Source organism: Alosa sapidissima, chromosome 18 (assembly GCF_018492685.1).
Source record: "Alosa sapidissima isolate fAloSap1 chromosome 18, fAloSap1.pri, whole genome shotgun sequence".
NCBI classification, from domain to species: domain Eukaryota; kingdom Metazoa; phylum Chordata; class Actinopteri; order Clupeiformes; family Clupeidae; genus Alosa; species Alosa sapidissima.
The window spans coordinates 16,133,469-16,145,479 of NC_055974.1; the positions used below are offsets into that span (position 1 = coordinate 16,133,469).

The window sequence follows — 12,011 nt, forward strand, 5'->3', positions numbered from 1 at the left end:
TACATGTGCATGTGTGAGAGGGATAGAGTAAATACAGTTTCACTGTTGAAATGTAATATGATAGTACCATTTACCTGTTATTTTGTTCTCTACTCCTGATACATGCCCTATACTTTTTACATACAGTTAAATACTGTATATTTTTATAATCATTGGGGACGGAAAAGACCGGAAGGCTCTGGTTCCAGTCCATAGTGATCCCGTATGGGATGTGTGTTCTGAAAGACATCCCAGTGCTCCGGAAGGTCAAGCCAAAGGAAGAGGATAGCATGTAATTAAGAGAAAGTTCAATGAGATACTTAGCCATGCGTGAGTGGAGAAGACATCCTGGATTTCAGATATCACAGTGCCATTTTGGTCCTGACAACAGATCTGACAAAGTTAAAACTGTTAATCAGTGTTAGGTGTCTGGGGCATGTGTGGAAAAACTGTTTTACCCAACAATTTCTCTCACTCTCACTCTCTCTCACACTTTCTCTCTGTCACACACACATTCATAGAGAAAGCCAGAAAGCCCATCCTATAAAGCCAGTGGTCCCCGGACGGCAGTATGGAGCAGCTAATTGTGTCATCTCCCCTCTCTGTCTGTCTGAGGGTCTCTGTTCGCTTCAGTTCTCTGTCTTTACCACATTAGACAAGAAAACAGACAAAATAGCCACTCAGGGACCCTCTCAGCGCACAGATGGTATTTCACCGGACAGTGGAACTATGTTTTTTTAGGACTTAAGACTTATTACAGTGTGTGTCTGTGTCTCTATGTCTATGTGTGTGTATGTGTGTGTGAGAAGGGCCAACTCTAAATGTGTTCCGGTTTCGTTTGTGTATGAATGAGAGTAGTGCCCACAGGTGAGTGTGAGAAAAAGGCACACAGCAAAACAGCTACCTGTTTGGTGAAGGGTTGCTCTATTGTATGTGTGTGTACTGTTGTTTGCATCTATCTCCAACCCGTCTGCAGATTTCAGTGAGATGGAGCAGACTGTGTCCCTTATTGGGGGGTTTAAGAGCCATCTCAGTTACCGCCCCCACCCACCCCCTGTTTTTCAAACCATCCTCTAAAGTATCAGCCTGTTACAGCTAGATCTTGCCACTGCTCTCTACCTCCACCCCCCCCCCCCCCCCACACACACACAGTGTCAGTCTAGTCTCTTCTTCCCGAGTCCATCTCAGTGACCACAGGGGTGTCAGATGAGATCTGATAATGGACTTAACAGAGGCCCTCTGCGGCCGCTCCAATGAAATCACATTACTCCCGCTCGCTATCTTTTTCTCTCACTCACACACATGCACGCATGCACACACACACACACACACACACACACACACACACACAGTACACACACACAAGCATACACACACATATTCATGCACACACACACACACACACTAACTTTATCGTTCACAATCCCCATTTCTGTCTATTTCTATGTAGCATTGAGAATAGCCGGACGGCTGAAACGTCTGCTCTTGCTCCCAAAATTAAATGGAAAACTCCTTTCTGTAGACTTTGTTTAAGTCTTTTCTTTCAGTGTGCGAACTACTCCTCTCTCTGTCTATTTCTATCTCACATCTCTTTATTTCCCACATCTCCTGTTGTGATCTATCTATCACTCCTTCAAGGCATTATTCTCAGCCATTTCAATCGTTTCAGTCGTTTTCAATCTGCAGTTTTTGTCCTCCCTCCCTCTCTCTCTCCCTCCCTCTCTCCCTCTCTCTCTCCCTCCCTCTCTCCCTCTCTCTCTCCGTCTCATTGCACCGGACAACAAAGCTCAGCCCGAGGCCGCGCCATCTGCTTGAGCCGCTCTTGTAAAGACCGTGCGGGAAGTCGGGACCCTGATTGTTACATTCTCGTTTCGTAATGCCGTCCTCCGGCTGGACGTGATGTCCACATGAGAGCACGCCCGATGCTGCTGCTTGGCCGCAGAGATTATCCCCGTCGGGACGCCGCGGGGCCTGCGCTCCTGGTGCTCGCGCTCTGGTCATGGTCATCGTCAGCCACATAGCAGTGACGTCTGGTTTACATGTGAATTTCGTAAGGTATTTACTGTGACTAGTCTGACCACATCGTTTTAATAAGTCACGTTCTGAATGACTCTGTGGTCGTTGTTTCACCATCGGGTTCGATGCGCCATTTAATTATTAACCAGGGCGCCCTATATGATCGATGAGGGAGGGGGGGATTACAGAGTTAACTTGAATGCAACGGTTTTAAACGGTTTATCTGTGCAGCATTGTTATGATGCCAACAACAATTATTAATGTTTTCTTTAAACATGCATGCAGGTTCATTGAGAGAGAGAGAGAGAGACAAGAAGAGACTGCGCAAAGGTGCACATAGCTATACAATGAAAGGATTTCATCCCATTTAAATAGTACAACATAGAAAATCATTGTGTGGTGGTCATTGTTGATAGTGTTAAAACAATATCATGTTGACATAATAAAACAGCTAATTTTATTTTAATATTTTATGTGAGATGGAAAAAAAACTCACCACATCCAATGAAGCCAGTAGTCCACGGACTTCCATGGAATCATTAACCAGGACTCTAATAAGTAATAAGTAACCAGGACTGTAATAAGTAATAGACATGATGAAGGTGCAATGTTGTATTTTATAACGTGTTGTAACCGTCAACTTTCGATATACACACACATAGGAATTGGGATTGGATTAGTGGGCAACATCATGTGGCGGTCATATTATGGCACTTTATGTGAGGTAAAGTTTACGACTGCACAATGTTATCTGACACAGGAGAAGAGAGAGACTGAAAGTCACGGTCATATCATGTCATTTTATGTGAGGTAAAGTTTTATGTAAGGGTAAAGTTTACGACTTGTGGTGAGGTGAAGGCGGACCACATCTTTCTATTTTGCATGTCATCCCTGTGAAAAAACTCATTCAAGGCACTTTGTATGGACAGAGACTCACTATTTGTTTTACAATTTTTCAACTTTCCATAGTATTTTAATTCCACCTCTCTTAAAAACCGCTGACTGTTGAAAATTATTTTAATGAGAAACAAGCTCCTCCTAACCTTCCAGTCTCTCTCTTCTCCTGTGTCAGATGACATTGTGCAGTCGTAAACTAACAGTGGTAAAAATGTGTAAGTTTAATTACGACCACCCAGATGCATGTGGTAAGTGTATGGGCATACATCAAATGCCCCCCTGTGATAGCAGGCTATTTTTAAAAGATGCCCTTGTTGCATCTTGATGAGCATGCGTGCCCATCCAACTTTGGAGCTCTTCTTCCCCTCTCCCTGTAGTGTGCAGATAAAGAGAACAGACGGCCTCGGCACTAGCCTGTAACACAAAACAAGCAGAGGCGCTCGGCATTTTACAAGAGCATCAGTAATTGCAGTAATGCCAGCTTTTTCCTGCCACAGTGGCCATCGGGACGGGGGATGGGGTTGCGCGAAAAAGCCAGTAATGTGGTTTTGTAAGCAGTGAAAACTGTTTACAGCGCTGCTATTAATCGGCCGTGAGAGGCACTTGATGAGAGTGTGATTATAGTGTGGCTGTTTGCTATTTATGGTCCAATTTGGCAGCATCATCTTTGTGTCTTATGTAAACACATCTCGATTCACTCCTTGGTCCCGGAGCATCTGGGACTACATATCCGCCAGAACAGACTTTTTTTTTTATTGTTGTCTTATCTTCCTTTGAGGTGTTTATTATCTGTCCACGTGGTGGGAATAAAGCACTTGTCAGACTTGAAATGAAAGAAGTGGAACATCTTGCTTGCTAGAAATGGTCACCACTGCGGCTGTAGGCTATGGCAGCTACAGATCCCCCACCGCACCGAAATGCTGAGCCCCCTGCCAAGTCAGATCAATCAGCAAGGCACAGGCCAACAGAAGCAAGCCCACTCCGAAACGTATTGATTTTCTTCTAGAGGGGAGTGAGAAGCTTGCAGTGAATTTGGAGTTACAAAAACGGTGAAAACGAGCTGCCGTCTGACAGAGTGTTGCTGTTCCAGCAGGTGTTCATCAACATAGAAGGCCATCAAAGTGCAATGTTACTGCTAATCTGTCAAAGAAATCCACCAAATAAACGACAGGATAGGTATAGTGATTTTCCAACTTGTTGAGGATAATATGACAATAAAAACAATTTTAATATCCTTAGTGATAATAATTATAGTCATTTTAAAGCAACGTGATGAAAGGTGTTTGGTCTGTTTGGATATCCCAACTCCCTTACAGGCCAAGGAAATTATTGTTATGGAAATATGCCTTTTATAAAAAGATAAGATTATTTAGATGGCTAGATTAAAGGCATCACCTACATGGAGTATTAGGGCCACACATGAAGAATTTTTTTTTTTTTGCCATGGCGAGATTAAACTCGACATGTCGACTTTAAAGTCGACAATTTCGAGAATAAAGTTGAAATATCATGTCGACTTTAATCTCGACGTGTTGACATTAAACTCAACATTTTGAGAATAAAGTTAGTTTGGAGAGAGAACGACCGCTCGGGACGATTGAAAGGGAGGATTAGACAATGATTAGACATAGGCCTAGGCCTACATCATGTGGACAAAACATAGAACATAATATCCGTTGCTCAGCCAAATGCTTTCCTGTTATCACGGAGTTACAGGCGATAAATGCGATGGTCAAAAGTCAACGTCATTAGCAGTTTATTTATTTATTGTAGGCCTATTATTAAATAGTGTTTTTCATCTAAGGTTCAACTTCATGCTTATGCACTAGACTAGGTATACTAAGTGCTCCCCAATCCCAGACTTTCACATTGCATGTTTGTTTGTAATGGATGCAAACTGCTAAATGTCTGGAGGGACGAATGAAGCTGTCATCCCGACCAGGCAACCCCATGTATTCTAAGTAAATGCACACATATTCCCTCACAGGATCAAAAGAGTATAGGCCTATATACTTATACATATCTGTGATATTTCAACTTGTCGAGTTTAATGTCGACATGGCAACTTTAAAGTCGATACTTTGAGATTAAAGTCGACATTACATTTCAACTTTATTCTCGAAATGTCGAGTTTAATGTCGACATGGCGAGTTTAATCTCGTCATGGCAAAAATATTTTTTCCTTCATGTGTGGCCCTAATACTCCGTCGTAGTTACCTATTGTTTTGACATAACACCCATTACTGTTAATAATTTACAAGGCAAGGTCACAGACATTGTTTGTCATGGTTATAACATTTGATGTGTCAAACATCAACACGCACTATGATGTATGATGGTCAGTTGGTCCGGCTAGTCCGCTTCCTAGTCCAGCTTCCTATTTCTGATGTGTGTCTACTAAGGTGGAGTTGCTTGGTCTTTTCATATCCCATAGTCATTTCAGAGGATTTAAGAGGATAAACCCAAGCAAGTGGACACCAACCAACCAACCCCTCCATCCCTCCTCCTCTGTTTGCTCTCTCTCTCTCTCTCTCCTCCAGGGAAGATGGGGGATTTGTGGGTAAATGAAACAGCAGGGAGTTTAGACAGATCGAATGGGAGTCAGTCTCAGTGTTAGTCTGGTGGTTTGTTTGTTTGTTTTTGTGTCTGTTCCTTCTTCTGTTTACCAGCACTTCTCAAATTGATGAATTAGATGTTTTTGGGGGGACTGCTGAACTCTACAGATCAAAACCTATAAAAAAAATATCAACAAAAACATACTTTAACAGTGTTTCTTAAGCTTGTGGTTTAATAATTATTATTATTATTCTTGTTATTATTAAATGGCCAAATTAAAATGCTACCTTAATCAGATCTAATGTTAGACCTTTATTTTTATAGACTTCATTTGTAGCCTATGTCAATCATTGCCATGGACATAGACAATGTTTATGTGACGGGTCATGTTAAGACATAATTTTAGAGGTGAACGCAAGTAGGTTGCAACCCTGAATATTTGAAGTAGGCTAGGATATGGATTCACTTAAATTGAGGACAAATTAGGACAGAAATCCCAGTGTGCAGCGAATTGCTGGCACATGACAGCATGAAACCATCAAAACTAAAATGCCACATGGAAACAAGGCACCGCTGTCAAAGTCAAACCTGTCGAGTACTTTGAAAGTTGAAGACTTCACAGATGTAATGCCAAACATCCGCATGTTCCAACCAAGTAAGCCTACAGCCACTTTGCATGGCTTGAACGCTAAAAAAATATGGGTCGCGACTTTATGAACATGGGAAATTGTGGGTTCCAATGCCAGATCAGTTAAGAACCACTGCTTTAATCAGAGTGGTATTATTACTTTGCCATCACATCATTAAATATAACGTACGACCATGAAAGACATTCATGACAGCTGAATAACAACTCAGTGATGTTATGCAAACAAATTAATGTTAGAATTATTTAGTACTTCAATGTAAACTTAATTTCAATGTTTCAATATAATAAGAGTACAGTAATTAAGTTTCACAATACATTAATTGTGTGTTGCTGATGTGATTGACCTATATTTAGAGTCAGTGTGCTACCTTTCACATCTCAGGTCTTAGGTTCAACTTGGTCTCTTTTGTACTGTCACATTTACTTAACCACCATCAACCAGAAGCTGTTGTTGTTGGTCCAATGAAACGGCACAATGCAGCTTTTGAAAGCGTGGTAGCTTGAGCCCCCCCTGAAGACCAAGGGGGTGAGTTTGGGAGGGGGGGGGGGGGGGGGTGGACAGTATAGCAACCCCCCACTCTAGCCACCACGACCACTCTCTACAGACATTGAAGTCCATTAGCGATCGCTGAACGTATTGATGTGTGTCGCCGGGAACGAGCTGTTTGTTTTGCGAGCCTTGTTTGCTTTATTCAGTGAGAATGAAAGAATGAAAGGAAGAGTGAAAAAGAGTGACTGAAAAAAAAAATAGTGACTGCTCACTGAATGCAACCCCCCTTTTGCACAAAACCCACGAGGCAAACCCTGCTGGACCACAGGCGCCCGAAGCTCAAAGGGGCGCTTAAGGGTCTCATGTTCCTCGTATAATATGTGCCAGTGCAGGGGCGGTCACTCAAAAGAAGAGTGAAACTGTAGCAGAAAATGGACCTCTTCTGCGGCGACCCCGTGAATGTGTTTAATGGGAAATCTTTGGTTTGGGCTGGTATGAAATGGTTCTGCGCCGACCCCGTGTAATGAGAAAATTTTGGTTTGGGCTGGTATGAAATGGTTCTGCGCCGACCCCGTGTAATGAGAAATTTTTGGTTTGGGCTGGTATGAAATGGTTCTGCGCCGACCCCGTGTAATGAGAAATTTTTGGTTTGGGCTGGTATGAAATGGTTCTGCGCCGACCCCGTGTAATGAGAAATTTTTGGTTTGGGCTGGTATGAAATGGTTCTGCGCCTACCCCGTGTAATGGGAAATCTTTGGTTTGGGCTGGTATGAAATGGTTCTGAAAAGGAGAGAAAGCAAAGTTTCCATTTTTTCCCAAGGGTTTTATTGGTAGTGCTTGAAATTTTTGGTGAAAGAGTTTTTAAGTTTATGACTTAATTTGGGTGTGTACAGTATGTGTGTTTGTGTTTGTTTCTGAGTGAGCTAACTTGTATGTTTGTGTATGTGTGTGTTTGCGTGTGAGTGAGCTAACTTGTATGTTTGTGTATGTGTGTGTTTGCGTGTGAGTGAGCTAAACTTGTATGTTTGTGTGTGTGTGTGTGTGTGTGTTTGCGTGTGAGTGAGCTAAACTTGTATGTTTGTGTATGCGTGTGAGTGAGCTAAACTTGTATGTTTGTGTATGTGTGTGTTTGCGTGTGAGTGAGCTAAACTTGTATGTTTCTGTGTGTGTTTGAGCTAACTTGTATGTTTGTGTGTGTGTTTGAGCTAACTTGTATGTTTGTGTGGGTGTTTGAGCTAACTTGTATGTTTGTGTATGTATGTGTGTTGAGGAGGAGAAGAGAGAATCCAAAGTGGGCAGATGAATTCATACATGCATCAGGATGTAAACAAAACCATATAAATGCGATGTATATACGATTTCAAGTGATTTATTTAAATGCATGTGTGTCATGTCACCTAAATTGGGTTTGGTTGTTAAATGTGTGTTTGAGGAGAAGGCGGTACTGAGGAAGCTGCAAATCAGTTTGCATGGCACACACGCACACACACGCATACACACACTGTCTCCTGTGCTGCAGTGCCTGGGGCAGGTGAGGTGGGACCACACACACCTCTGATGTCCCTGTGCTCTGTGTGCTGGGTTCGCTGTGTCCCTGCCTCCCACTGTGACAGTGTACCCACTTCCCCTGTGTGCCTACAGGCAGTGCCCAGTGGGTGGTGGGGTGTGTGTGTGTGTGTGTGTGTGTGTGTGTGTGTGTGTGTGTATGTGTGTCTGTGTTTGGGGGGATACTGCACTGCATTTCCTGCTTGTTTTTACTCATTCTCTCTCTCTCCATCACTCTCTCTCTCCCTCGCTCCCTTTCTCATCCCCTCGCTGCTTCACTCTCTCCATCCATCCACTCTCTCTGCCGCTGCCCTCTCTTTCTTGCACTCTTTCCATTTCTTTACAGCCCTCTCTTCCTCTGTCTCCCCCTGTTCTTCCCCCCCTCTCCCTCTCTCTCTCCATTGTCTGTTCCCACCATTTGTTTGATCTGATGGCCTCCATCTCACCAGCCGGCTATTATCAGCCATCAATACAACCATTATCGTCTGTTAGAGTGTGTGTGTGAGTGTGTGTGTGTGTGTGTGTGTGTGTGTGTGTGTGTGTGTGTGTGTGTGTGTGTGTGTGTGTGTGTGTGTTTGTCTGTTTGTAATCAACAGTCAGTCCAATACCTTTAAGGCCTTCAGCTAACCCCTACATTAGTGTTAACAAGCCAATTAATCCTGTTCATCAGTGAGCTTAATGGCTTAATGACAGGGTTACTGTGACCCTATTACACACACACACACACACACACACACACACACACACATACACACACACACACACACACACCAGACACACATTTAAACATGAAGCTGTGGGGTATTATTGGCATGGCAAGTCTGCCGTTCCAGTTAACCCAATGGAATTATGGGGGGTGAATGACTTTTTTTCAATTTGGGGCATTTTAGGAAACCACACCCCCCTCCCTCTGGTTAGCTGACCATAGCAGTGCCCACATATGAGTGCCAATGTCAAGCCAGGGTGTCCAGGCTGGATTTCACACTGGCACCCTTGAGCTTAGCTCACCATCACCGCCACACACACACACACACAGACACACACACACACACACACTCAACCGTCCAAATTTACCCACCCTTAGTAGAGATAGCTGGCTGAAGAGATGCATGGCTGAAAGGAGAGAGAGGGAGGGATAGAGGAAGAGAGAGTGAGAGAGAGTCGTATAGAGAGATAGAGGAAGAGAGTGAGAGATGGAGGGAGGAAGAAGACAGAGAGAGAGAGAAAGTGTGCGTGGCAGGGGAGTGAGAGATGATCTGAAACCCAGAGGGCTCAGTTAGACGAGAGGAGAGGAAAGGAGAGGGCAAGACTGAGTGGGCAGAACAAAGAGGTCAGGGTTGGCACTGTGGGCAGAAAAAGAGAGAGAGAGGGAGAGAGGGAGTAGCGAGGGCACGGCCAGCAGAAATGGAGATGAGCGAGTGAGCATCTTCCAGAGGGGCAGCGTTGTAGTCAGCACACAGGTCAGCAAGGGGGAGAGGAGATAAACTGCATAGGAGACGTAGGAGGGAAGGTTGCACAGTTAGAGTGTATAGACCCTTTCAAGAGAGTTACATTATCAGCATCATAGTTGGCCCCACAAGACTTCCGTTTTAACATTCCATATGTTATCTTACACCTGCCACTGACCATCGACGGTGCTGTGGTGGAGAGAGCGAGCAGCACCAAATTCCTGGGGGTGCACATCAGCGAAGACCTCTCCTGGACCACCAACACTGCATCACTGGCGAAGAGAGCTCAGCGCCGCCTGTACTTCCTGCGGAAACTCAGGCGAGCAAGTGCTCCACCAGCCATCATGACCACATTCTACCGAGGCACCATTGAGAGCATCCTCTCCAGCTGTATCGCTGTGTGGGGCGGAAGCTGCACTGAATACAACAGGAAAGCCCTGCAGCGCATAGTGAACACAGCTGGAAGGATTATTGGTGCTTCACTCCCCTCCCTGAAGGACATTTACACCACCCACCTCACCCGCAAGGCGACCAAAATTGTGAGTGATGCAAGTCACCCCGCTCACAATCTGTTCGATCTACTGCCCTCTGGGAAGAGGTACAGAAGCCTGCGCTCCCGCACTACCAGACTCACCAACAGCTTCATACACCAAGCTGTAAGGATGCTGAACTCTCTCCCTCCTCTCCCCCCTCCACCCTCAGCTACATAACATCCTGGACATTGGACCCACAATGGCCGCGTGCACTACTCCACTTGCACACTTGCACACTTGTACACTTTACAACTTGTTGTTGTCCTGAAAACACAACACATCTGCTGCTCTTACATAACTTGCACCACTATGTCACTTTCTTTCTTACTTAGGTCAAACAGAACTACCCAAGCCTTTTATTGGCCTGACTTTGCACTAGCATTTTATTGACTGTCTATGCACAATTTAAACCAAATTTTGCTGCTCTTATTTTTTTTCATTATTATATGTGCCCTCTTATTTACTTACTTTTTTGTTTACTTGAATGTTATGTTTGTCTGTGGACTTAAATTGGTAAAATATGTCTTGTCTTCACCGTGGGATAGAGAGAAACGTAATTTCGATCTCTTTGTATGTCTGGAACATGTGAAGAAATTGACAATAAAGCTGACTTTGATCTTAATGCAGAGGAAGTAGATTGGGGCCCAAATAGAACGTTCAAGCATTGTTTTTGTTTTTATTGTTGAAAGGGTCCATAGGATGGAGGAAGACACTGCGTGTGTACATAGTGACAAAGGTGGGCGTTAGCATGAACAAATGGACACAGATGCTAACGATGGTGGTACAGTAGATATGGGATATGTAAACTATTTGTGAACCTTTTTATCTTTTTGAGCTGTCTTTTCTCTTGTTTTTACAAGGGCATAAGAGGCAGTTAAATACTAGCAGAATGTTTTCCCGCGCATGGCATAAGCCTAGTCTTAGTCTTTTAAAATATATAGGACTAGGCGTAAGGCATGCATGTGAAACTGGCCCTCGCCGTTAAAGTGGAAAGCCGAGAGAAGAGCAGGTTTAAGATTCCGAGCGCGAGGCCGACAGATGTGGCAGCAGACGGCACAGCTGCCACCGTGGAGGGCGAGGGGGGGGGGGGGGGGGGGGGCAAATGGAGAGGGGCAAACGGATACGGGACAGAGAGGACTGCCAGAGAGTACTCACAGGCAACGACACTGGAGCCCTCGGGGGTTGCAGAGCATGGGGGGTGGGGATGACCCCAAGTGACCCTGGTGGGACTCAGGGGAGGTTTTGAGCAGGCTGGAGAACAGCTGGAGAGGCCTGAGGGAGAGAGAGAGAGAGAGGGAGTGTATCCTTGGGTTAGAAGGAATAGAGGAGAGAGAGAGAGAGAGAGAGAGAGAGAGAGAGAGAGAGAGAGAGAGCGTATCCTTGGGTTAGAAGGAATAGAGGAGAGAGAGAGAGAGCGTATCCTTGGGTTAGAAGGAATAGAGGAGAGAGAGAGATGAGCATTAGGGGAGGGTGGGAGCAAATGAGGAGGAAAGACAAAGTTGAGGAAGTAAATAAAGTAAGTGAATGAGGAAGTAAATAAAGTAAGTGAAATTGATTTGGAATGAAGTTTATGAAGTTTATTAATAGGATCTACCCCTTGAGATGGTCTCATCCCTTTGTACACACAGACAGAAAAAAACAGAACAATACACAAGACAAGTCACAGATACACTCAGAGATACACTACATATTCAGTCAAAAGCTAACCACATCCACACCCACTGTTCCACCAATAGGAACAGATTATACAGTTAGATTGGTTACAGTAGTTTTGAATACACACCGTAGATTTAGGCTATATGATTCTGTACTGAATCAAGGCCTGTGCTTGCACATTCGAAAAAAAGGGAAAAAAGAAAGAAAATAAAAATAAATAAATATTTAATAAATAAATGAGT

General features: G+C 44.1%; 1 protein-coding gene across 1 annotated transcript in view; it reads left to right on the top strand.

Moving 5' to 3' along the window:
- Positions 1 to 1,963: 1,963 nt before the first annotated feature.
- gal3st3 (galactose-3-O-sulfotransferase 3) overlaps positions 1,964 to 12,011 on the top strand; it is a 22,196-nt gene continuing 12,148 nt past the window's right edge. The window contains exon 1 of the mRNA XM_042069373.1: positions 1,964 to 2,034. Coding sequence (XP_041925307.1) covers positions 1,979 to 2,034 — 56 coding nt within the window. The 5' untranslated portion in view covers positions 1,964 to 1,978. The remainder of the gene's footprint in view (positions 2,035 to 12,011) is intronic.